Genomic DNA, 27,939 nt, shown 5'->3' with positions numbered 1-27,939 from the left:
TTATATGATAAACTGGTGAAGAGTTCATTCGCTACTATAACATTTTCCACTCTTTCAAGTTGATGTGATAAACTGGTGAAGAGTTCATTAGCTTCACCAGAAAACGTTATTCTGTTAAAGTTGATATGATGGACTGGTGATTAGTTAATGAGCTATTTAAAGAAATTGTCAATTCCATTGGTTTATGTGATAAATTGGTGAATGGTTCATTTAGCTTCACAAGAAAAATTTTCGTTTTGTTATGTTTTTTTGATAAACTGGTGAATAGGTTATGAGCTATTCAAATTAACTTTTAATTCTATTAGTTGATATGATAAACTGGTATTTCATTAACTTCAACAAGAGATCTTTCCATCCTGTTAAATTTTTCGTGATAGACTGCCGATGACTTAATGAGCTGCAAATCTGTTTGTATGTTACACTTAATTAATGAGCAGTTAATGACCTCAATTTTTTTCAGGAAAATTTTCAATTTTGTTGAATAAATCATGAGATTTTGAATGAATAATTCATGAGCTATCATCTCATGTCTTGCATATTGTCTCCCTTGGTGATAGTTTGCATGACTTTACAAATAACGTCAGTAAATTTATCGGTCGATCCACTTCTACAAGATTGTAGGATATTTCTAACGCTTTTTGGAGGAAGAATTTTCTTGTTTTAAATTGAATGCCTTGGTCCTTATGTATTTTAGTAGATTAGAACTTGTATTTAATCGTGTTATCTTCTTTTTGGGTTTCTTTTGTAAATTATATGATCATGTTGTACGCTTTTTGTGATGATATGCGGTGCAGGACAGGGTAAACATATCACAAATCTTGTCTCTCTACTTTTTTCGTTTTGTCATTCTCTCAGAAGAGCTAACCATATTTGGCTTATGCCCTTATGACACTTGCCCCACCTTAAACCACCTCCGCAATCCCTTCCCTCTGTACCTGACCCCTTCCCTTTGTTTCCCCTTCCCCTTCCCTCCCCCTTCCCTCCCTTTCTTAGAAGCCAAGGGCATAGGAACCGGGGGGGCGCCAGCCCCCCGGTGAAAAATGTGGAGGGGCGGAAGTATCATTCCGCCCCCGCTTCGCAAGTCAGAAAATCCCTTTTTCATTTCCAAATGAGAAAAAAATCTTATTTGGAGCACCAAATTGCATCAGGCCAGGTGAAAATGCAAAATTATATACAAAATGGAGTGGGTGGGTTGAAGTGTGCTATATTGCACCAAATTGCATCTGAGGCCACCTGGAAATGCAAAAAAAATTCCAAAGGGGAGGGGGACACCCCCTCCCCTTAGGCCCCTCCCCCAGGCCGGCCATCAGTCTTCAGCCCCCCACTCAAAAGTACCTTCCTACGCCACTGTTAGAAGCCCACATCGCTGGACCTTAAACGAAAGAGTGAAAAAAACCTCGGTGGTACAGATGTCCTGTATCATCCACCCCTATACCGCATAGAATAATTGCCAGTGATTATTATTAGCAGTTTGTGCAGTCATATGTGATGGAATCACAGATAGTTAAAGAAACGAACAAACTTATAAGACAAAATTGGTTCATATAAAGCTGTTTCAATATTGCTTTAATAAATCTACTATAAATCGATTCATAAGGAATGAACCATTCCTTGGTATTAAAATAAGAAAGAACATTGCACTTTAAAAGGTACAACAAAATGAAGATTGTTAATCGCAACTGTAGTAACTCCTTTTGGAACGCCAAAAGGGTAATTTATCATCGTATGCACACCACCGTGTACGTTTACATGGATATCTCTTACAGGACTTGAAATTATTATTATCATCTTTTTTGGCGTTCCATACATGTTACTGCACAGTGCCCACTTTACATATTTCAATTTCATCAGATAATTGTTTGATGTTTAAGCATTTAAACTCAACATCTGGTGCGCCGTCGTGTGAAAATGATGAATCGAGCACCAGCCATTTAGTAACTAGATCAAATATGTCATCGAATAGTATATGGTGACGGATTGCCAGCCAGCGAAAAACGACGTCACGTGATTGGCATAAATTTATTTAACAATGTATCGCATTGAATGTGGTGGACATTAGCGAACCTTGCTAACTGAGTAACGCTATTTCCTATCCATACAGTCGTTAAGCTGTAAATCCCTTTTGATTGCAAAACATCCCATAGCGAGGAAGAAAACAACCTGTTAACAAAATGTTTATGGTACTGAAAAATACCCTGCGTGAATATATGCATAGACATTATTAAAACATGTAAAAATCTGTACAAAAGATCCGAGTTTAAAAACGCAGTTACACCCATCCTTACACACAGGTACACTTTTAGGACGAGTATATAACAAGTGAACAGGCTGCTAATAGTCGCATTAGCGATAGCTATCTAATTTTGAACCATGCATTTGTGGTCGTTTTTACAAAATATGTAAATATCTGTACAAAATATCCCAGTGTAAGAACGCAGTTACATCGAACTCATGCCCTTACCCCATCCTTACATACATGTACACCTGAAGACCAGCTTGAAAATATCAAAACATTTTACTCGCAAATAAAACCTGTCAGATATTTTAAAGACAAAAATATCACAACAGGGATTCTCCAAAATTGGAAAACTTTAAAACCAGATATAGGCCTATTGGGTATCGAAAGAGTATTTTGTATCATCTGATTGCAAAATACTATTTGGGGGGGGGGGATCACTAACGATGTGGCTAGTGGTGGCACTAGAAATCGGGTGGAGCAGTGGGAGGGAGGGGGTGGGGGTAGGGCATTGTGGAATTACAAAAACACACCTGTATATAAAATGAACATCGCGGGACTATAGGAAGCAAGTCCAATCTATGGAATTTATTTGATAGCCCCACAAATGATGATGGATTTTGAGATAATGTGTGCTCTCTCGCGTCACGAGAGAGCAAAATAACTTATGTGGAAGGTAGGCCTATTCCAAGTCCGGAAACGACTCTGCTTTTCAGACATATCTCACCTAGTTATTTTAACTGAAGCACAGAAATACACTCCAGGGATTTCATTGGAGTGCATTTCAAATCCCCATTTGGGGGTTCGCGGGCGAAGCTTAGGGAAGGTGTTATATTTTGTTAGCCTACTAATTATTTAAACAAAGGAAATTTTGATGTAAGGGATACTCCCTTTCGTTTTAGCGAAGCTGACTACAATCACGAGTTGGGGCATATGCCTTCCCACCCCCCCCCCCCCTTCTTTTTGCGCCTATACTGCTCTAGGCACGAAAACCAAGTTACCCCTCACGAAGTCCTCTTACAACAAGTCTAAACCTTTAACTTAGTGTCACGATTCCCTTGGAAAGTAAATATATAGAAATATATTGATACTACACAGGATCATGTTAAAGTATATAGATACTGAACAGGATCATGTTAAAGTATACAGATACTACAAAGAATCATGTTAAAGTATATAGAATCTACACAGGATCATGTAAAAGTATATAGATACTACACGGGATCATGTAAAGGTATATAGATACTACAAAGTATCATGTTAAAGTATATAGAATCTACACAGAATCATGTTAAAGTATATACTACACAGGATCATGTAAAAGTATATAGATACTACACAGGATCATGTGAAAGTATATAGATACTACACAGGATCATGTTAATGTATATAGATACTTCACAGGATCATGTTAAAGTAAATAGATACTACACGGGATCGTGTTAAAATACTTAGATACTACACGGGATCGTGTTAAAGTATATAGATACTACACAGGATCGTGTTAAAGTATATAGATACTACACGGGATCATGTTAAAGTAAATAGATACTACACAGGATCGTGTTAAAGTACTTAGATACTACACAGGATCGTGTTAAAGTATATAGAATCTACACAGAATCATGTTAAAGTATATACTACACAGGATCATGTGAAAGTATATAGATACTACAAAGTATCATGTTAAAGTATATAGAATCTACACAGGATCATGTTCAAGTATATAGATACTACACAGGATCATGTAAAAGTATATAGATACTACACAGGATCATGTGAAAGTATATAGATACTACACAGGATCATGTTAATGTACATAGATACTACACAGGATCATGTAAAAGTATATAGATACTACAAAGTATCATGTTAAAGTATATAGAATCTACACAGGATCATGTTAAAGTATATAGATACTACACAGGATCATGTAAAAGTATATACTACAAAGTATCATGTTAAAGTATATAGAATCTACACAGGATCATGTTAAAGTATACAGATACTACAAAGAATCATGTTAAAGTATATAGAATCTACACAGGATCATGTAAAAGTATATAGATACTACACAGGATCATGTTAAAGTATATAGATACTACACAGGATCATGTGAAAGTATATAGATACTACAAAGTATCATGTTAAAGTATATAGATACTCCACAGGATCATGTGAAAGTATATAGATACTTCACAGGATCATGTTAAAGTATATAGATACTGAACAGGATCATGTTAAAGTATATAGAATCTACACAGGATCATGTGAAAGTATATAGATACTACAAAGTATCATGTTAAAGTATATAGAATCTACACAGGATCATAGTAAGGTATATAGATACTACACAGGATCTTGTTAAAGTATATAGATACTACACAGGATCATGTTAAAGTATATAGATACTACACAGGATCATGTTAAAGTATATAGATACTACAAAGTATCATGTTAAAGTATATAGATACTCCACAGGATCATGTGAAAGTATATAGATACTTCACAGGATCATGTTAAAGTATATAGATACTGAACAGGATCATGTTAAAGTATATAGAATCTACACAGGATCATGTGAAAGTATATAGATGCTTCACAGGATCATGTTAAAGTATATAGATACTACACAGGATCATGTTAAAGTATATAGATACTACACAGGATCATGTTAAAGTATATAGATACTACACAGGATCATGTAAAAGTATATAGATACTACACAGGATCATGTTAAAGTATATAGATACTACACAGGATTTGTTAAAGTATATATATACTACACAGGATCATGTTGAAGTTTGGTGAGCGATCTAGTGTGTACTGTTTACATGTGTCCAGTAGTCTTAGCCAAAATTAAAACCAAAATAGCAGAAACCGAGAGCCCAGTTGATTGCAAATGTTTCCACGTCTGATAAAAAGATATGCAACATCTACATGCATTTTAGACTTACTTTCAGTTTGCTTACAGTAGTACGCCCTAATACCGAGATATTCTTGCTTACAATTGTCCATTGTAGATGGTTCGTCGTGTCATACATCACCAAAACAGCATTATACTCGTCTTCAGAACGCAATCTTTAATGTGTGACGTCAGCAGCGAGATATAAAGGGATGTAAGGATTTGTTCGTCAATGAGAGAAGCCTTCTCAAGTTATAGCTTCTAGCTGTCGTTAATTACGTCATCGGATCCGGTCACCCAGTTTATAGCATAAATAGATCATACATCTTTAGCGAAGGAAGCGGTGACATCTTTATCTAAGCAAGTGGTTAACCCCGGAAAGGCGCCTCTCTTGATTAGATAGAGAACACATAGATGAATTAACTCATATTCTTCCTGTGAATGAGAAAGTTATATATTAATATAAAGTTTGTAATTTGCCGTCGGGTGCCCATAACACTTGCCGCATACGCCCTTAATTTAAAAACTCCCCCGTAATTCCAACGGCAACAACTGCCGTGTCCCTTTAATCAAGTTGCCGTAATGGCACCCCTACCCCCCAACCCCCAATTTAACTTCCGTCTGAGAAAAGTACGTGTGGAATAAAGACATAAGTGATACTTTCCTGTTTTGATTTCCTTGTGATACATTTTTTTGCCGTCACTTTCGAACGGAAATTCCTTATTGCCCTGCTAAAGTCTAAAAACTGCTTTGAAGCTATTTTTTTGAAAGCTTAAAAGTTACCGTGGTGCCGTAGTGCCATTTCAATGGATATCCAAGAACACATTTTAACTTCCTCTAATAGATGTGCATTGCCCTCCCATTAATCCTTAAATTTGAACCCTGCTCGTAAGTTTATTCAAGAATATGTACATTGTGCTTATCTGTTCCTGTCACGTAGGAGGACAAAAGTACAAAGTCTATCCTGGATAATCGAAGACAAAAGAGATTGCTTACCAGTGATAATGAGGAAATGTGTACATAACAAATGTATTACTCATTGCAACATAGCGGAAAGGGATTTTCCCAGCGCTATTATATAGATGGAGATATCTACAACCATGATTACATGACCATGGGACAGTGTATAAGGTTGATATTCCCCACTTAAACATAGGATTCCAAAATTCTTAGCGTATGGCATTTTTTCTTCAATATTCCTCTCAAAAAAAATACAACAAATTAACTTTAATGTCTTCCTAATTATTGAGATGTTATTCTCTATGAGCAGAAGTAAAGTTAAAAAAAATTTGGGGAATATTTAGTGTGTGGTTCAACAAAAATATATTTAAAAAATTCTTGTTATGATCAAGTATGGCTACTTTTAAGAAGCATCCTGTATCACCACCTCAAACACTTTTTATAGTTTTCAAATTGAATACTCCTGAATCATGAAATAAATCATTGTTAGAACTTCAAGGCAATCGCATTATTAAACTAGTTAGCCATGTTAACATGCTTAGTTTAGAGTGCCATTACTAATGATTACCCTGAGCAGACAATACTTTCAGTTTTACAGATTGCTCACCTGAACTCCCCCCCCCCGCACACGCAGACACAAACACCACTACCTCCCCCACCCCCCCCCCCCACCCCATACACATGCGTCCCATGTCCATCGGGTACGTACATAAGTATAACACCATTATGTACTTTCAATGCATAATCGTAAATTTTTCCACGATCATCGCATGTACTTGTCTTGTCCTCTTTGGCGTTCCATATATTCATGTACGCTCTTTCTACACAATTTAATTTAAAAACATATAGGCATGCATACTTATTTAATTGACAAAAGAAGAGAATACCAACCGCTGTCTTCACTAGTTGCATCCTCTGCTCTCTCATCCTCTTCAAGGTATGATAAATCTCAACCTCTCCCTCTTGTCGAAGAGTTTGGGCGACTTTATTCAGGCAGATGAATGTACCGGTCTTGCCCGTGCCGAGTCTGACAGTTGGCAAAGTAAGACGGAAAACAAAACTTGATTTAGAGTTCAACTTCGTTTTAATAAGATAAGATTAAATAAGATAAGAAAATAAGGAGAATAGATAGTAGAGTAATAACTACGGGATAAATACATAAAATACATATATTTGAACTTTATAAACAATATATTTAATCTTTCATGACAAAACAAATAGGCTAGGTTGAAAGCATGTTGTTAAACCTTTCAATGACAACCCATATATATATAGGCTAGGTTAAAAGCATGTACTTGGTTGCACAGTTATGTCGAAATTATTCAAATGTTTGGACAACTTTGTTGAATATATTCCTTCACCTGACCGCTGAAACTATTAGTGCTGTTAAAGACATTTCGAGTATTCTGGACAATTTTAAGAAATACACTGAAGCAAATACGAGTTACAACCATCTGATTTTATCATTCATAGTTTTATTCAGTTTGCCGTTTCTGGTCTCCTTTTACAATGGAATGCAATGCTTTATAATGCTTTTATTCTCGCGTCATCTTAATCCTAGCTTATTGCTATGGGGGAACGCTCACAAAACTCATTTAAATAATCTGCATCTCTTACAAAAAGAGATTATCAGAAATATTCACAGTGTTCAATACAATACCCATACTTGCACCTCTGTTTAAGTACTCTAACATCTTGCATATATTCGACCTTAATAGTTATCAACCTGGGTAGTTTATGTATAAATTCCATCATGGACTCTGACCAACAAACTTTGAATTTGTTTTTCACATACAACTGCGACTTTCATAACGATACTCGTAAAAAAAAAACTATATTCATATCGCTCACTCAAGGACAAAGCTAAACATGCATTTCGCAGTCATGGTGTTATTCTCTGGTTCCCCTTTCAAGCAATTAAAAAAAGATCCGTGGTATTTTTTTTTTAGTTGCCCCAACCAATCAGTTGGTAATTCCTACCCTTGCGTCGTTTTAAAATTTCACTTAAATGTCACATTCAAACTTTACTGTTTTTTTTTCTCTTTTAGGAAGTAAGAAATAACATATATTTATATATCTATCTATTCCACAATCTTTGGTTACTCTTTTTGTTTGTTCTATGTTGTTCTTGTTGTTATTATTTGTTTAATATTTTTCATCTTTTTTTTCGGAAGGGACCAGACTATAAAACAGATTATGCTTATTCTGGTTCCTCTATTAATCTCTCTCTCTATCTCTCTGTATTTTGGAATTTATACGAGAGACAAAATCACTTGCTATTTACCGTTAAAGATCAGTAACCTATTAAATGATGTATTATTTACGTTTTAATAAATAACGAAATCCTTATATGCAACTGGTTTCCTTTATATATTACTTGATAATGGTAGAAATAAACTTAAAACTTATCCACAGTAAAATGCATATCCATGGAAAAGAAGACTGCTTTTCCAGTATGCATTGTACCGCAACAAAACACGGGCCTCTAAATATATATTTTTTTATCCTAATACCAAAGCATATTTATATGCTTATAGCTTATAATATATGCCTTACTGTAATAATAAGGTGAGATTTGGTATATGTTTATACGTACTTTTTAAGAAAAGGTCGCCCAGGAAAGAACCTGGGTACGAAAACCAAACTACCAAACGACTGATCCGCTCTCAGCCCCAGTCCCCTTGCATCGGGACTGTGACTGTGTGATCATCGTCGGGTGTACAGCACCATTCCCCTCGAAATATATGCCTAACTGTAATATTACTTTTTAAGAAAAAGTCACACAGGAAAGAACCTGGGCACGAAAACCAAACTACCAAACGACTGATCCGCTCTCAGCCCCAGTCCCCTTGCATCGGGACTGTGACTGTGTGATCATCGTCAGGTGTGCATCACCATTCCCGAAGGGAACAGATACTACACATGATCTTAGCCAAAAGGCCGAGAAGCCCAACTGTAATAATAAGGTACTTTTTAAGAAAAAGTCACCCAGGAAAGAACCTGGGCACGAAAACCAAACTACCAAACGACTGATCCGCTCTCAGCCCCAGTCCCCTTGCATCGGGACTGTGACTGTGTGATCATCGTCAGGTGTGTATCACCATTCCCTAAGGGAACAGATACTACACATGATCTTAGCCAAAAGGCCGAGAAGCCTAACTGTAATAATAAGGTGAGATTTGGTATCTGTTTATAGTTTGGCCAATTACTTACTTGCAGCACACGAGTAATGCTGACTTGATTTTGTCTGCTTTCATCTCGTCGTGAATAAACTGATGGAAATTTACCAATGACGTCACTGCCTCAGTAGATGTATTAAGTGAGGTTGGTGTGTATAAGTATAATGTTAATGGTCTCCTGTACTTCTCCTAAATAAGAAAAAAAAACAAGGAACGGTTCATGATTTTAACAATTAAAAATATGCGAAGAGAAAACAGTTGATCTCTTGCCAACCAACGTGACGATCGTCAGTAATTTTTCTATGTGACGAGGGACACATACTAGTTAAAAGAATATAAAAAAGATATTTAGTGAGGAATGGTGATAGATCGGCAATACTGCTTTTGGGCTTCAATTATTTAATATTGTTTATATTGGAGAGGGGTTTGGGAACACCATTAGTTTCCTCTCTCAACCGTCCCCCCTCCCCCAACTCTTCCCCCTCTCTGATCCCGCTTTCACGTATAAGTAACGGCTTCGCAACATCAACCACATCTGCTTACAGCCAGGTTTATCATTTATATTGGGTGGTACCCGCTATATATTACGGTTTGTATATGGAACCACTGTGTCTTAGTTGAAGGCATTTTTGTTCACTGTTTCCCCCTTTGCAATGTTTCTGAATAGGATTCTGTGTATGATTTACATTCATGATTAAAGATTAACTATACGTATTCAAAACAATTCTGTACGTCATAAAAGTGCGTTCGGCTCACAGGCGTTTAGGAACTATATCCACTTGTACCATGCAGCCAGAAAACAGACATTACAACATTAACATCCATAGCCTATAGTACGATATCTTATAGTCCGTATAGGACGAAAGAATAGTACATAAAATTTGCGACAAGAAGATAAACAATTTACCGGGGTGTAATATAGTAAGATCATGATTGGGTGTAGTCGCCAAATTCAGGCAATCTGCAACAAACCTTTCGCCCTTTTTGATTTCCCTATCTTCTTTGGGTGACTATATAGAATAACATTTTTTTTCAAAAATCGACTCATTTAAACCAGATATGTCGAGAACCAAGACGGTCACCCTCCCCTTTCAGCCAGATTTCACTCTTCATTTTATACTTAATTAAGTATGTTATGAAAACGAGAATAGCACTATTGTCTATATCTCAGATTTCACAGAGTCCCGTCAATATTTTCCCATACCCCAGTAAGTGAACCCGGTGACATTGTAGTGACATATTTTATAATGGTCAACTTTGTTTGTTTACTTACCCCCTCTAATAAGCCTCTGGCTAGAGTCATCCAGATTGCATTGATGGAATTTTTCATCAGTAGCACTTTGTATAGTTTCTATACACATGCTAATTACAGGTGCGTATCCAGGGGGGGGGGCGTTGGGGGCGCGCGCCCCCCGGGTAAGAAAAAGAGGAGAGAAAAAAAAGAGAAGAAAAAAGGAAAAAAGAGTGGGAAAAGAGGAGGAGGAGAGGAAGGAAGGGAAAAGAAAAAGAAGAAAAAGAGAAGAAGGAGAAAAGGAGGGAGTAAAAGAAAAACGCGAAGACACCGGGAAAAGAAAGAGGAACAGTGACATCATTACAGCGCTGAAGGGTAGCCAGTGACGGATCAATGATTTCGTAAAAGTGTGCCTCACCCTACCCCTTATACACCGACAACTCCATTTTTTTTGACGTTTCCATTTTCCTCTCTCACTAATGATCTATATATATACTATATATGGTCTATCATAACGCGTGTGTAGAATTGTGCTATGAAACCAACTGTGGCTGGTCTCGAACTCGACCGTGTCGTCGGGGAACGTGACGCATTTTGGGATGGGGGCGACCCCCCCCCCCCGTTCAGCATTTTTTTAAATGATATCGCTAAGTTATTTCAAAATAGAAAGTGCTTAGATGCAACTTACAAGGCCTGGGAAGTGTCATTTCCAGCGATCTGGGAGACATTTTCGGCCAAAATTTTCTTGTACGCTTCGCGCCAACCTATGGTGGCGCTACGCTTAGATAATTTGCCTACAGGCTTCGCCCCTCCCTTGGCAAATTCCTCGCTACACGCCTGTTCGAATTTGTAACGCAAACAGCAGATATCACATCATATCAGTGAGCATAAAAATGGCGTTCCAGGATGAAAATCCTCAAAACTGTCCGACTTGCCTGAAAAAATAACCAAAAGTTTTCGCGCTTCGCGCGCGTTCAACGTGTTAATGTCAATATCATATAAGCAAGCATCGGTTATTACATCGCATGCCATCATGTACCGTACGGTCCGTTAAAATTGCGCAGTATACCGCGAGATGCTAATGTAAACAACGACATGTCTCATGTAGATGTATAAAAAGCATGAAGGTCCAATTATGTCAAATTCCTCTTTTACATTAGTAATGGCGAATTAGGGGCTGCACCCCCGCCGCGCAGTGGTGGAGCGTCCATACGGTCAGGGGGCGGATGCCCCCCCCCCCTGACGGACTCAAATGGACTGCTGGCGCCTTTTTCAGCTCTTTACCACTTTTTTCTTATTCTACATTATTGACTTTTTTATTGCGCTCTCATCTACTTATTGACATTTGTCACATTTTGTTGGTGTAATTTGGCGATGACACCCTATACTTCGTTTATCTGCAAATTAGCCAGGCCCTGAAAGGGTCATTTCCGGCGATCTAGGGAGTATCTTTACTCAAAAATTTTCTGTGCGCTACGCGCCAACCAGTGGTGGCGCTCCGCTTAGATAGTGTCGAAAGCGCCCCTACAGACCATTCTCGCCCCTCCTGACCAATACCCCTAGCTCCGCCACTGCCGCCGCGCCTCCTACGCCTATGTGTGTAGTGTTCGGTTTCGGAAATATCTGCTATTTTTTCATTTCCTTCAACCAAGTTTTATAATAGCCGTTATAACAGGTTTAATATTTGTACACCAATAAATTAACTGTGTCGGAATTTTCGAAAATATCTGACCAACATTCTGCATCACACTTCCCTCTACTCGTGCAATTTTGACCGGTCTGTTAGGGGTTGAAGGAAGTTTTTCTATATTGGTTGTCCATAGATGAAATTTTGTACAAGGTTATGGGTATGTTTTCAAGTGAGTTTATTCACGAGAAATGTGAATTTTCAAATTCTGAACAAATTTGGGGCTTAAAACCTTGAAAAGTGGGGCTGACGGGTATTGTGGGCCGCGACGTAGAAGACCCACGGGAGATGCGATCAGGTCGAACATGACGTGTGCCGGGTTGACAATCTTCAAAAAGGTTATGGATGGAAAAAAAAAAAACTATTAGGAAATACTTGGTTCTCAGGCCAAAAATGTACATCTGGTTGGTCATTTCAAGCCCGAGAAGTGCCGTTTCCGGTGATCTGGGGGGTATCAAAACCAGAAATTTTCTTGTACGCTGCGCGCCAACCGATGGTGGCGCTCCGCTTAGATAGTAATTCGCGCCCCCCGGGTTAGAAAATCCTGGATACGCGCCTGTAATTAGTAAGTATAACTTAACATTATATTTAACCTCTTCAACATGACCGAACCCCCGGATTCCGAGCCCCTGTCAGCACTTTTGTTTCAAAATCTCTTCGTTCCGGAAAAAAGTATTTATGACCAATTAATAATGTCATTATATGGCTTATGAAAACTAACACATTTGTCTTTTCTAGTGCCCCTTCATATACATAGCACTTGATGTCACTTGATCCTTCAAGTTTGTCTACTCGCATATTATAAGAGAAACTTTAACTTCAACTGAAGTATACATTACAGTCATGTGTTATATGTAACACTGAAGGAAGCCAAAACTCCCGAAGAATTATATTCGTATTTCAATGCGGTATTTTACCGCTTACCTTTTGAATGAAGATTTTCCTGGTAGAAAAACATTTGTAGTTCGTCCACTGTGCCCATTGTACTTTCAGCCTTCCGTACTCACAGAAATCGGATTCCTCTTCAGGCCAAATGTCAACAGTTTTAGGCTATAAAATGAAAATATTTTGCACTTGAAAGCAGCTTAGAGTATATAGTTATAGTGTAGATGAGAGGACGTTATAGCATACGTTTTTACAATTCAAAACTAAGACCAAAATTCCCCGAACAATACTTGCATGAAGGCAAAATGTCCTTATAAGCTATGAATATGCGTGATGACCGATCTATAGTATCACATGATCAGGGTATAGAGAGTAGCTAACACAATAACCCGTTTCGGTTTTATTTATATATTTTTACATAGCTTAAATATATATCATAATTCAGTTGACGCTATATAGTGAGCCCTATATATGTTAATATCTTCATTAAAGTATGTCCGTCAATATTAGTTTTCATATATTTTATTGGTGATAAAGGATTTTAGCAAACCTGTCAGGATTTTGTCTAATTCCGTTGTTCCTCGTGGGGAGGGGGGGGGGCGGGCGTGGGCTTTTGGATGAAAGACTAAAGGAATAAATTATGTATACAGGGTACTGAATCCGTTCTCTTACATTCGACTATGGTACCAACGATATTGTGGCAAAGCATATGAAAGATGAATATTTAGGTTCAGTATTATTATTTTATTTTATTCATTACTATTATTAATATTTTTGGGGTGGGGTGGGGTGGGGTGGGGGCTTTGTACAACACTGAATTTATCATAACCCAAATTAAGACTTAAAGCATATAGGTTGCATACCCTCCCTTTAGGAGACTCCATGAGGACTATTCGAACGACGTTTTTCTCCCAAATCATTCTCCACCAGTCATTCAGGCTATGACGAGTAGGAAGTTGACTTGCAATATACCCGATTGATGAACCGCATCCCAGCTGTTATGAAATTAAGATATAAATACAAAATTTGATCATTTTGGGGAAAATGTTTCCGTTCCCATGACGAAATATCTGTCGGAAGTGACTTCAATAATACACCTGTGAATACGGAAGCGTAGAAGTACTTACATACATTGCAAAACGCCAAAATGTAACATGTGTACAAAACGGTAATTTTCATCTTCTTGACTTTTCTGTAATGTAATGTAAGTCGTCAATACACATGTCTCTCCTACGCTTCCGTATTTTTGTTGTAGTTCAGTACTCGGTGACCAAATATACGGAAATACAGCAGCAGGCCCACATGAACTTACTCTTATGCGATACAGTTTAGCTAAGTGCTTGTTCACCTATTTTGAGTGGAGTTCAACATAGTGAAAGAAGTTAGTCAATAGGCATATTGTGTGGAGAAGGATCTACACTTCTGTACACACAATGGAACTATAAATAGCTTGTGGTTGTACTGTAAATATTGTCAACATTTCTGCAATGTTCATATACAGATGCATAATGTAACGATATGTGTTTGTTCATAGGCATACCATTAGCGCACTATAAGCCTATAACTGTCCTGTAATGTATCTCCTAAACTCGATCTAACGATATATTTTAACGTGAATGTGGGTTCAAACCGGCCCGGGAATCCTTCGCCTAAGCTAGATCGGCCCGTTGTTAATTGAGTTGACTTTAAATTGTTTAGAGGCTTCAGCCCATATTTTATTTTACCCAACCGACCGGCCCACCGGGCTTTGCGCAAATGCCCATATGACCAGTCCGCCCCTGTCGTATATATGCTTCCATACTGCATTCAATTCAAAATAATATGCATTTTTATCACTCTATGAGGGTTGATATATCATGCTTTTCGTCATAACGTTATACTGTGATGTTATTGGTACTGTTGCAGCATTTCTGTATCAAGTAAACATGCAGATATTGACACATGGCGCCATATAAAGGACTTTCAGTGCAACTAAACCGTATATGTTGTACACTGCAATTGCGTCAAATTGGTTGTTATGTCTCGTAAAAACGTGTCACGCAATACGCTGTGTGGATTTAATATATGATTTTCAAAATATAAAACATTTCAGTTGAATAGGCTATACTGATTACTGCTCTCGACTTAAGCTATAAACAAAAGTGCACCATGTATTAATAGGAGAGTTAAACACATCATTAGTTCTTCTACGCTTCGAAAGACGGAAGCAAAATTTTCTGGGAAAACTTATTTAACTGCATCGAATTGTACCATAATGATGGTTAGGCCATTAGGCCCCGGACAGTGTATAGTGTGTAAGTCTATGATTTGTTGTAGTAAGACACCACCAGTATATAGCATAGGCTGTTATAGCGTATACGTTACACGACAGGATTCAGTTTGCTGTTTGACGATAAATAGGGATGGTGATGATCAGAAGGCTACAGCGCCATGGCCCCGGGTCAGGCAGTGGACCGGGCTAAATATGAGATAAAGAATGATATATTCTCATTTTGACTCTTATATACTGAAATTAAGGAAACATAAATATAGAGTTTCGGAAAGTGGGGCCCGATGGCATGCATTATATTTGTCCCAGGGCCCACCCTGACTATCGTCGACGCCACTGGTTGTAAATTACACGAACTTTACCCGGATGTGGCTGGCGTTGATATAGTCTGAACAGGTGTCCTCGTCTGCATTTAGTTTTACTCTTGAATCATCGTCTGTAATAACATAAAGAAAGAATGTAAACAGTAACATAGATCTCCTGAAGGCATTAGTTCATGAAGTCAGCCTAGTTGTTATGGTTACGGCTACGCCTCTTCAGCCACTCTTTTGATGTATACGAACCACCCCACCCACACCCCTCCTCTCCCCCAATTGTTTGTTTACTGGGGAAATCTATGAAGCCGTTTTCAAAACATATTAAATTTATCACAACGCAACTCACAACCCTCAGTAAGCTTTGGAATCTCAAACATTTTGTTTTAACATGAGAAAACCTTATCACAAAATATCAGGCAGATGCCAAAGACGTTGGGGGAGGGGGGGGGGGAACTACATCAATCCCCATACTTGAAGGTTCTTGAAAATATCAATGGCATGATATTTCTGTGATAGTTGTTAATATTTATTTTTCCTTTGCAGAGATCAATACTAAAATGAGGACACCGTGCCGACCTCTCAAAATACAATTACTTTGAGAATCAAAAAGCCCTAATTTATTACGAAATGTGCCGTATTCGAAGAAAAATTCACCACTGGTCTATCTTTTTCATATAAGATAAGTGTGGAAACTAAGTTATGCAATTGGGTCACAAATGACTAAGCAAACTGCTGCACGAAAAGAAAAACAAACCGGAAAATGATCCGTTTCCTTTTATGTGTATGTGTGTGTGTCGCTTCATTACTATGTGTTTCCAGAGTTGTTATATATTTTTAGAAGTAAACCTTCAAAGCTTTCACGGTCGATAGTATTCATACATATTAGCGTATACATCTGCAATGTTTTATACAGGGGAAGGGTATATATGGCTAGTCGGCGGGGAGGTAACTATGAGGCGAATATACAGTACCAGGGCTTGGTTTTGTGATGTAGGACCCTATTGGAAGTTCCCATTAAAAATCAAGCATGTGCTCATATAAGATTATAAATTCGTGCAGGAATTGAGTATACAAGTATATAAGGTCCAAGCAAATGTTATACGGCTCAGTCACGCAGGAGCATTTTCTCCGCCATGTCTCTCTATAGTCTCATTTGTTGAGGCCCTATCTCCCATAGAGAGAGGGGGGGGGGTATCCTATTCATGCGCGGATCGAGAGTGGTGGGGTGTAAACCTCCCCCCCCCCCCGACCCCTTCAAGTCACACCAAACATAAAAGTATAGTTATTAACACAACCTTGCGTGTATACCTAATTGTTCCTAATTTCTATTCTAAATAGCTATATATGCCATGGATTGCACCATTTCTCGTCAAAAATTGTTTTCATTCTGGAGGAGGTCCCCCCTCCCCCTCAGTCTCACCCGCTTACATGGGAGTAGATTTCCAGTAAAGGGAGATGATCATTTCTCAGTTAAAAACGGCAAGGTATAGAAATTAATTAAATATTTTTAAAGTATCATTTGCCAAATCTGCCCATTAGGTTTGGCAAAAGGTACAACATTTAAAAGTTATATACTTGCATGGAACAATATTTTTGAATGCATTTTTGCGTGCGTTAAGAGAGTCTTTGCCTGCATAGGCAGACTTTGAAGTTCCAACCGACTCCAATTCCTGTTGAAAATAAAGGAAGAAAAATGTATAGGCTAACAACCGAATAAAATAAATCAGATTATGTGTCAATGACAACAATAACGTGACTCTATTTCAAGTATGTTATATTTCCCACGTATTTCTGCCAGGTTTAAAAAAAAAATGTTTGTGTATATATGAACACAGCATTCTGTCATATTGCCTTTACCTATAATGTCATCAATACATGTACTTTAACTACTAAAAAATGTATATTTATAATTCATATTGACCGTAATTGAGAGTGGCTATTTAGCGGCGCGGATTCCACTAGGCTTACACAAAGCAGGGTCGTAGCCTGCCGGTAGAATCTATAGCGGGGGGGGGGGGGGGGGTGGTGGGCAGTCGAGAAAACATCGAGGAACATTATGTATCGTCTAAATGTGTCCACAGTGACGCTTCTGATGTGTATATATACCATGGCCTTCTCAGAGAAATGTTTAGTGGGTGGACCATTTCCCGAAAAGGGGCCGTGATGACATTATATAAGCGGAGCGCCACCATCAGTTGACGTGTAGCGTTGGCATATTTTTTTTTGGGGGGGGGGGTGAGCTGAGTGTGGGTGGGCCGTGTAGAGGACTAGTTGGTATCTGTTATACAGGCCCTGGATTATATATATGTATATTCACAGTGCCTCAATATTCTTATTTAAAACATTGGAGCACCGATATAGGGATATATTAATGAATCGTAGTTTCACATTAGATTGCTACACTGGTCAAGCAGTTTCAATCTTAGGGGCTCTCTGCGTTTATTGTTATTCTAACCAAAAAAATAAAAAATAAACACACAGTCATTGTTTCCGCGATCGTGCAGCATATATATTTGATGAGTGGGTTAAACAAACATTGTGTTGTTTTTGAACGCCAGAAACTTGCCTAGAATAAGGAGGTTGCACATCATACTGACAAATGGTAATCAAAAGTACTTATATTAAACATTTCAATAGTACAACTAACTGTAATAGTGCACTCTGTCCAGATGTTCACATTATCTTAGGCCTACTTTCATTTAGGGAAGTGGTAATGTCAGGGGAGGGGGGGGGGGTGCATGCCAGAGTTGTCAACAAGTCCATAGCTGCAAGTCTCAAGTCAAGTCTCAAGTCTTTACCAGCAAGTCTCAAGTCAAGTCTCAAGTCACCTTGAAAATTTTGAGCGAGTCTCAAGTCAAGTCTCAAGTCTTTGGAGGTCGAGTCTCGAGTCAAATCTCAAGTCCCTATGAGCAAGTCCCAAGTCAAGTCTCAAGTCTTTGAAGTTTGGATACAATGATGCAGGCTACGAATAATGTAACAGTGTTCCAGGAATTATGTGGTATAAATTAAACAGCCGAATAGCAAAACCGGGGCACACGCCACGGAACAAATTACCTCAAAATTTGCTAGCCACTGTTTTATTGAAAAAGGCCAACTTTCAGCCAAACAGCAGCCCTGGATGGAATATTCAACCAAGCCAATGGTAGTTATGGTAACGCCTGTAGTCGTCGTTGGGCGCTCGTAATTCGAGCGTACACGAAACCATAATTATTTATTATCGATATCAACTTATGAAGTTATTTAATGATTAAAAAATTGTGAAATACAAACAAGTCTCTAGTAGAAAAACCGAGTCTTTTGAAGGCAAGTCTCAAGTCAAGTCCCAAGTCTTTGCTAACTTTTTGGGCAAGTCTCAAGTCAAGTCCCAAGTCTCTGATAGCCGAGTCTCGAGTCGAGTCTCAAGTCCTAAAATTTGCGACTCGATTCCCCAACTCTGGTGCATGCTCCCTGCCCCATCCCGTAGGCTACGGCCCTACAAAGTGTCAATTTTAGCTCTAAAGACCAGTTTGGTGTTTCAATCTATAAATTTGGCGTAGCTAAACTTCTGTTTTAGGGTGTGGAAGGGGGGAAATTATTTTATAGAGTGGCAAGCAATATCTATTTGTTTTTAATTTTTGGGTAGGGGATTCAAATTTCACATTAGTTTTGTTTTGTTCAAAATTACAGCAAATTTGGAATAGAATCTAAATTTTGAATGGAACTTTAAAGTTAAACTGATATATATTATCCTTTGATGTAAGCCTACATTTCATGTATAGGCGAGTTTTTTTTCATACTTGATCATACTTGATTTAAAAATTGGTTGGATTCTTCAAGCATTACATTATTTTCAGTTAAGAAATGTTAGGGTTATAAATATATATTGCAAATGCAAAATAGAAAGAAAAAGAATGCTTACCGTGAGTTGTTCCGCAAATCCTGATCCGGATTGCTGCATAGAGGCTACGTAACCCTCGAAACTACTCAATGGAATTCGCCAGCGACTGACGGAAGATAGAAAAAAAAACAATACAAAGCTAATTACATGTATTTGGTTTTCTCTTCAACAGCATATCAACGGTTGGCGAATTAAGCAATAACCAATGCATGTAGCGTCACACGAGTCAGCCATCTTAAGTGCTTCTTTCAAATATTATATATATATATATATATATATATATATATATATATATATATATATATATTAATGCAATGGAGGTAAACGACACAGGCATGAACGTTTTTGCACTGTTCTTGATTTTCCAACTCATTAAGATTTTCATTTATATTTATATATATATACATATATATATATATATACATATATATATATATATATATAACCAGGAATCAGGAATTTCAATTGCTTCGTTGTATCGTATGAATTAAGTCACGAGGTTGATGGTGGATGTTATTATTTAATTTTTTTACAGTTTTTATCTACTTAAAATATAAAGAATACCGGGCAAATACTGAACCATCTGTCTACAATAACAATATTTCAATGACCATACTCAACCTGCATGTGCATGTATACATTATATAGAATTAAGAATGAAACAATCCTATTCATAAGTTGGCAATATTTTCACTTAGAAATTGTTTCTTTCTTCTTTTGTTTCCCCCCTCTTTTTTCTTTATCCACAAACCAAACAACAGACATTTTTCAGAATAACTTAACTTAATACAAGTTTTTCTTATATCAAACATGATGGATAGAGATGGGTTTTCTTGTCTGGGTGATATGTTGTTTTATACCTTTCTCTCAGAGGATTGCCATCTTCCTCTTGGTCGACTGGTGATGTCATTGGTTGTCTTGGGGTAGCTCCATACCTGGGGGGCTCCGAGACAATGGACGTAGTGACGATGTTTCTTTCAAGAGGGTCTTTAGGCAAGGGCATTCCTTCCCTCGATTTTGGTTTTCTGAAAAAAAGTCAAAGTGATATTTCGATATATCAGCCACTGTAACAAACTATGCCATAGAGTTCGTTGACTACTCCATCTCAATATCTTACGTTGTCTCTACCGCGCGATGTGGTTGGTTGAATGCAACCAAATTTGGTCTGGTAATATCCCCCCAAAACACACAGGTGATTTGTGATACCATGATGGTAAATTTTCTTTATAAAATCATGTTTTTTTTGTAAATGAAAACGAAATATGCCGTAAATTTGTTAAGATATATTTCTTTGCAATTTCGCTGCAATTTTATCATTTTTGCTGCAGAATGTTGAAAATGATGACATCCTGATGCGAGCGTAATTAGTCGTTTAGTAGCCAAATGTTGAATTGACGAAATTTATTTCATATAAGTGATTAATTTATCATTTTGTTGCAAATTTTTAAATTGTTGACATTTCTTTTAAAGAAATAATTTCGTTTTTTTTTTGCAGTACCATGTAGAATTTCTCAGTTGTTAGATTTAAGGAATTCTCTATCTTGTTGCAAATTGTTAATATATTAAGGCTGAATAGTTAATCATTTTGGTTGAAAATTGTTATTATTTTGAAGAAAGAAAAGATCTTAACCGTTTGACGGCACCTTAACGTTTCTATCTGCTTCCTGTTGCAATCCACTGTTTGATTTGTCATTGCGTTGGAATGTGAGTCATTTTGAATGTTTGCTTAGCTGTTATTGTTCTCTGTATCAGAAACGTCAGCAAAATTTAATGTATTTAACCTTGATGACATCATGCACTCTACTGTTGCCAGATGCCTGCATTCACAAAACATCACCAAATTTGAGGGGAAAAAAAACAAATCTTTACATACAGGCATGCAAAAATCGTTGATTAAAAGGTTGTTCGAAGTTTGATATCGTTTATACAGAATTCTCACGAGTATGTTTTTATAACCCACTTGTATAAGTTTGTGTACGCCTTGTCCAATATTTGTGTTAACGTTATAGTACGTGACATTAACAATTCACGTCTTCTGTAATTGCGATTCCCGCCAAAATATGTGGCAACGTTTTTTTTGCTCCTAGGTTAAACATTATTTCATTCTTTTTTCACATAGTTCAATTTCGTGCACGCGGTCATCGAAAGAAAAGGGATCAGCAAATGTTATTAAGTCAACTCACTTTTTAGGGGGAAAATATGACTTTGTGCTACTTTATAAGCTCTGCTTTATTTATTATTTTACACAGGTAATTGAAGATATTTGAAGCACACTAGGATATTCTAATGGTAGCCGTAGCCTATATATATTAAGGGGAAGCCTTATGGGGAAGTTATAGGTGAAAATTAATTATTAGAATTGAGTTGTTGTTATTTGTCTTCCATGCCACCTACTGGGAGGGGGTGAGCTGAGTGGGTGGACCGTGTAGGGGACTGGAGGGGCCACGACGCCCTAGTTAGTACGTTAAAAAGGCCCTGTTATATACGTATAGTCACAGTGACTCAGTATTCTTAGTAACAACATTAGGGATCCGTAGTTTCACATTAGACTGCTTCACTAGTCACGCAGGTTAAATCTTAGAAGCTCTATAAATAAGTTTATTGTTATTCTAACCAAACTCGTGAAAGCAATATACAAACACACAGTCATTGCTTCCGCGATCGTGGAGAAATGTTATGAGTGGTTAAAATAATCATTATGTTCTCGCCATTCCTACAATATGTGCCTAGTATCTTGAGCTTGCACACTATACTGACTAATGAAATCAGAAGTAATTATAGGGACATTGCACTAAAACTAACTGAAATAGCTCATACTGTCCAGGCTTTCACATTAGCGTAGACCTACTTTCTTTTTACGCAGTGGAAATCCCGGTGGCAGCTTTCCCTGCCACTTCCCCCCCCCCCCCAAGGCTACGGCCTTAGTTATGGCCCTGTTGGCTAGTGGTAGCCGCGAAGGTAAGCGCCCCGCCCCTCGCCCCCCCCCCTTCCCCATTTGCTTGTCATTACAGTTCATAAGTATTCACGTCAAATCCGCTTTTGTTTTTATTCAGTGATTCTGGTAGATAATCCGATGCTATAGTATAGTTACCCCGGCCCATATCAAGTGGTTCGTTTCCATAACAACGTATAGTAGAGAAAGAGCAGAAAATGCCATTTGGCCTTTGCATGTTGTCCATTGGTGTAAATATGAGAGTGTGTCCGTACGACGTAATATACATATAAGGTCGGCTATGATCACTTTGGCAAGTGGGGTAGGGGTGGGGGGGGGGTAATATGATTCATTTAGTTTGCTCATTATCAATCTTATCCATAGTAAAACTTGGTGGGCTTAGTCAAATTTCAGGGACAAAACGGACAAGCATACATACACAGATACACACACAGATATACACACACACTAACTGCTTTACTTTTTGTTAATCTTCGCTACGTGTAACGTCAGGATTCTACATAGTTATTAAACACCATTTTGGTCTCATGACATGTTTATGATGCTTTACAAATTGACAAATGGTGTCGGATGTCAGTAATAAGCAATGCGATGAATACAAAAAAAAACAGTGTTGAGGATAAACAAGAATGAACACATGTGATGAGTGTTGAATATACCAGCATTGGATACAATGAACAATGACGAGTACATCAATGAACGCAACACTAATATATTGGTTGATGAATGGGTGCGATCAGTGATGAGTAGATGCAGCGACCACGCTGACCCAGTCATGAGTACAGATATGGATACAACGATCAGGTTGAATAAAATAACGTGTAGTGTATACAAGGATTGATACAAAATAAAATAAAACTGTTAGCAAACTGCTTATAGACTAGAGAGCCTGTGTAAAAGTAAGTAGGCCTGACGTTTTCGATCCTAGCAGGATCTTCTTCAGAGGCTAACTGACAAGTAACAGTAACAGAAGGGACAAATACACGCACAGAATACAGACAGGTTAATGAGCAGGTTGAACACAAAGAGATAGATGTAAGGGGATTAGTAGACAAGGGACGGCTCTGAGAGAAGAAAGAAAGAAACCAACAGGGGAATATGAGAGGTAGGAGATAAACAGCAGAGGGACAAAAAGAGGATTAAGGGAAGGGGGTGGGGGATAAGCCAGAGAAGGACAAAGACAGAAAGGTGAGGAGAAAAAATCCTACTTGTCATTTAGCCTCTGAAGGAGATCCAGCTAGGATCGAAACGTCAGGCCTACTTACTTTTACACAAGGATTGATACAGGTATAAGTGATATAAGTTCATCCATAATATAAATCCAAGGACGTTACGATTACCAGTGCATGATTAAGTGGGCTAATACATTGTGTGGTGCAGGTTATGCCTCAATTTCTGGCGCAAAAAAAAAACCAAAAAACATTTTCTCTTCTCACTTTTTAGTTAGTTGTCCCAGGAAATTCATTTTCGATAATATTACACCACTCTGTTGCCGACTGAACTGGAATCTTTCTTGTTCCTCTGAATAATTTTCTGGTTATATTATCTTGGATCAGAAAAAGAAAAGAAGATTATTTTGAAAGGAACAATAAATAAAAGTAAAGATGATGATTAGTTAAGTAAACTTAGAGAAAAGATTATAGCGAAGTATCTCATAGGAAAAATGACCATTGAAACGATTTCAATTAATGAGTGTATAGCGCCCAGTTTTAGCAAGCCAAAAAATGCTAAAAGTTTTCAAAGTACCTTCCTAAAGGTTCTCCCCATATAAATTATTTTCAGACAATAATGAACACTTAATTAAGACAATGAAATGAATCAGACAATGTTGCGGATGAAAGTCAAATGTTGGAACATGAGTGACCAGGCATTATTTGAATTTCTAGCATACTTTGGGCCAATAAGGGTGATGAATTGAAGCTGAATACTCGTGACGTCATGTTCGCATAACTATAAGATATTCTTCTGTACGTCGAAAAATTTCAGTCAATTTGTTTTTGCTGAAGTCTCGAATAACTTGGGAAATTCCACCCCCCCATCCTTCACCCCTCCTCGCAAGGGGACATCATCAGACGCAGATCAAATATTCGGTTCGAGTCAGTAAAACTCAAATGGGACAACAACAAAAAAATTGAAGACTCGCCCCAAACCGCGAACCGCGCTCTGAAAAGTTAACTTTCCGTTGCTTGCAAGTAAAGTTTTCTCCTTGTCGCTACAAAATGCAGACAGTAATGAAATTTGATACATTGTTATCTTTTATCTAGACCTTGAGATGTCCATCGCTGCTGTGTAAACTGTGCTGTGGGTATTGACCGTAGCTGTATGTATTGACTGTACACTAGTGTCTAATTACCGACGGTAGCAAGCTGTGTGTGTATTTTCTGGGATCGATGGTGGTGTCTAACATTCTGTTACACCTCATTCGTAACTAGGTCAGATTACCGGCATGAGACGTTTCTTTGTGCGCGAGTCTTTACACCCTTTAAGGTGATATCCTATAGTTTAAAAGTCTTGTCTGAGAGCTGTCATATTTGTAAATCTCTAATGTCGTAATGCCACCAGGATGTGAAACCTTTTAATTTCTCGTTGTGTTTCCTTTCATAGTTTCAATGTAGAATATTATCATCACTTAAATCAAAGCCATCATTTGGGTAATGTTTATGTTACATATAAAGTCATTAGAGTCAGTGGGCATTGCAAAACCCGTCTCCATAACAGAAAATAAACATTGTAATGAACGGATCAAAACATTAAAAAGCATTAAAAAACAAATTTAAACACATGTGGGTCGATGATGTCATAATATTTTAGACTTGATCAAGTCCTCAACTTTGTGTGTAGAGGAACATTAAGTTAGTGATATATCTAAAATGGGATAACAATTTTTCTCAGCTGTTTGGATGGAAGCTGTTCATGACAGGTATCTCTATCACTTAGGTCCACCATGATTTGATTGGGTATCATTCTCATTTCATAGAATCACAGACTATTGCGACAAGACTGACCATAATGTCACAATGATTGCCATAATATGTTAATCCGTCACATGGTCAGAGTGACGCAAAACTTGTAACCAAAGTTAAATCTGCAGTTTTAAAGGAGATGCCAAACTTATCCATTATCATAGAGATTTTTATATATATTTTTTTAAATGATTAAACAAGTCTCCCGAAAATCTAATAATAATTCCATGCTCTCTGGGACATATCATATTTCAAGCATTCCTTCATATTCCATATTGAAAATTTGAGCAAGTCGACATAATGACGTAATTATTATGTTGTTTTTTTTTCTCATATGACGTAATGTTTATTGCAACAATATTGAATCATTATAACACTACTACTAACTGTTTCTGTGTATGACAATATAGGAAAAGAAAAGCAAACGGAACCAAAAGAGATTTTCACTTCCTTGAAACTGAAACACGTTGACATAATGTCACCCCCCCCCCCCCACCCCACACCCTTCTCGCCCTGACGTGACGTTTGAACCAATTTATCTACGAATCGACGGAAAATATTTATTATATATAGGCTATTTCTTAACTGCATGTTTGAAAGAGTTTCCTACCAAGGGTAACTCGTTCGCATAGAAGTTATAGAAAGGTGACAGCATGGTAAGGCACGCCACATGCAGAAGCCGCGAGAGCCAGTTTGAGCTCGGAGATAATTATGTCACCAGTCCCCCCAACCCCCCCCCCCCGTCCTCCTTTTGTAGTCGGTATATTATGTAAATGAGAATGCAAGCAAAACACTATTCATCTATACACGCCGGGCTCCTCGATTTCTTTCCGCGCGTCCCTAATTTACCACCTCTCCCCCACCTCTCCCACCTCTCCCCACCTCTTCCCCACCTCCACTTCCTTCTCTTGCCTCATATATGGTACATTTATAACGACAGTACCAAGTACAGATGTTCAACACGAAGTTAATCCATTTACAACTTCGCTGAGAGGTGATTGCATGATCGCATTTGATTGCATTTGAAAGTAAGTTCCTAATTGTAGTTGCAATTAGACACAAGAAGTTCTGTGGGGGTGGGGTGGGTGGGTGGGTGGTGGGGGGGTATAAACCCACACACACACTGGATCCACGCTTGATTGTGGCTAAATTACCTTTATCAAAGAGGAATTAACAGTTATTTAAGTAAACAATATTATTTGAAAATTGACTGCCGCATCATTAAAGCAGTGAATTCGAATATTTATATAGGCCTACAATCTTCTTTTGACATGATGGGCTACCTGTAAATAAAAATACAATTGGTTAAACGCATTGAACAGAAGACGTTAATTTCACTTTTTGTTTAAACTTCAAATTGTCCATGTTGTCACTTTGGAACGCATTGTAGTATATAAAACCCATTAAGTGGTCCACTGACTCAGCCCATAATTTCCCACCCCATCCCCAGCCACTCCTCAGCCCCCATCGCCCACAACCCTTCTCTGATATGGACATATAACGATATGCATATACTCACCTATAAACTAAATACAAAGCTTTCAAAAACCGAAGAGAAACATAACAAACATTATTTCGCAAATGGTAATCTGAACCATGTAGGCCTTCTGTTGCAAAAGAAGAGATTAAAGAAGATTTTGCTTCTGTGTATAGAAATTTTGAAATGCACGCAAAAAACAAATGTGACATTTACTCCGTCGACGACGTAATGGCAATCACAACTTTGAATATAACTGAAAAGACATTGTAAAGCTAGTTCCCGTTTTAATTTTGAGCGACTATACACATAACCATATATATATGCCCTATATATATCTATTCCTATATATGGCCTATATCTATATATATATATATATATATATATATATATATAATAGCCTACCGCATCGACATTAGGAATCGCTAAATGTTTATCCGACCTCAGACTGCACTAAATAACATCATTTTCATATAGTAATCCATAAACGAAGTACGCAAATGGGATAGCCTATTCCTTTCCGTTTAGGTTAGCGGAGCTGAGCTACATGTTATAATCTGTATCTATCCGTCATGAAAAGGACTCCTCAGCTTTTATAAATCTCAGTGCTAACGTTCCCACCGAAGAGTAACAAGCATATACGTGCAATGTAAACATTGAACTGAATTGGACTTCGTTGTATTATGTGTTAAGACTGTGCGGCTTGGGAGTTCCCCTATATAGTATATAATGACAGCGCCACACGTTTATCACGCTGTCCTACTGTTAGTTTCCTTCTTTGTATTTATACAAGGCCAATGGTTTCAAAGTTGTTCGGTATCGGTATCGGTGTATAAAAATACACACATAGAATATGATGCAAATGATAACTACAGCATAAAGTATATATACTCAAAGTTTGAGGTTTCAACCTTTGGAGGGGGCTGGGCATGAATGAATGGGTTTCGTTAATAGCGCCATGGTTTAAGTAAATAAACGCCAGACTGTTTATGCAAACTTA

General features: G+C 37.8%; 1 protein-coding gene across 3 annotated transcripts; it reads right to left on the bottom strand.

Annotated features, from left to right (window-relative positions):
* Positions 1-242: 242 nt before the first annotated feature.
* On the bottom strand, positions 243-27,765 carry LOC139965542 (receptor-type tyrosine-protein phosphatase eta-like). 3 transcript variants are annotated; one of them, XM_071968025.1, is made up of 12 exons: positions 27,345-27,764; positions 26,982-27,069; positions 23,936-24,045; positions 20,407-20,571; positions 19,568-19,652; positions 17,249-17,339; positions 15,715-15,788; positions 13,947-14,078; positions 13,123-13,248; positions 9,315-9,469; positions 6,993-7,128; positions 243-5,576 (listed from the first exon to the last, which is right to left on the bottom strand). In XM_071968025.1, exons 3-12 carry the CDS (start codon positions 23,962-23,964, stop codon positions 5,460-5,462), a joined length of 1,110 nt encoding a protein of 369 aa, XP_071824126.1. In that variant the 5' UTR covers positions 23,965-24,045; positions 26,982-27,069; positions 27,345-27,764; the 3' UTR covers positions 243-5,459. The 3 variants fall into 3 exon arrangements, with proteins under 3 accessions (XP_071824126.1, XP_071824125.1, XP_071824127.1); XM_071968024.1 differs by lacking the exon at positions 26,982-27,069 and having other exon boundaries at positions 27,345-27,763; XM_071968026.1 differs by lacking the exons at positions 23,936-24,045; positions 26,982-27,069 and having other exon boundaries at positions 27,345-27,765.
* Positions 27,766-27,939: the final 174 nt, after the last annotated feature.

The sequence above is a fragment of the Apostichopus japonicus genome, chromosome 3 (assembly GCF_037975245.1).
Source record: "Apostichopus japonicus isolate 1M-3 chromosome 3, ASM3797524v1, whole genome shotgun sequence".
NCBI classification, from domain to species: domain Eukaryota; kingdom Metazoa; phylum Echinodermata; class Holothuroidea; order Aspidochirotida; family Stichopodidae; genus Apostichopus; species Apostichopus japonicus.
The sequence above is the reverse complement of the archived record's forward strand: the minus strand, read 5'-3'. Positions and strand labels throughout refer to the sequence as shown.

Coding starts and splice junctions, on each gene's coding strand:
- LOC139965542 (XM_071968025.1), bottom strand. CDS start 23,964: ATGAATTTCCTGGGACAACTAACTAAAAA. Junction 17,340..19,567: donor GATTTGCGGAACAACTCACG/GTAAGCATTCTT, acceptor TATTTTCAACAG/GAATTGGAGTCGGTTGGAAC. Junction 5,577..6,992: donor TGCAACTAGTGAAGACAGCG/GTTGGTATTCTC, acceptor TCTCATTCACAG/GAAGAATATGAGTTAATTCA.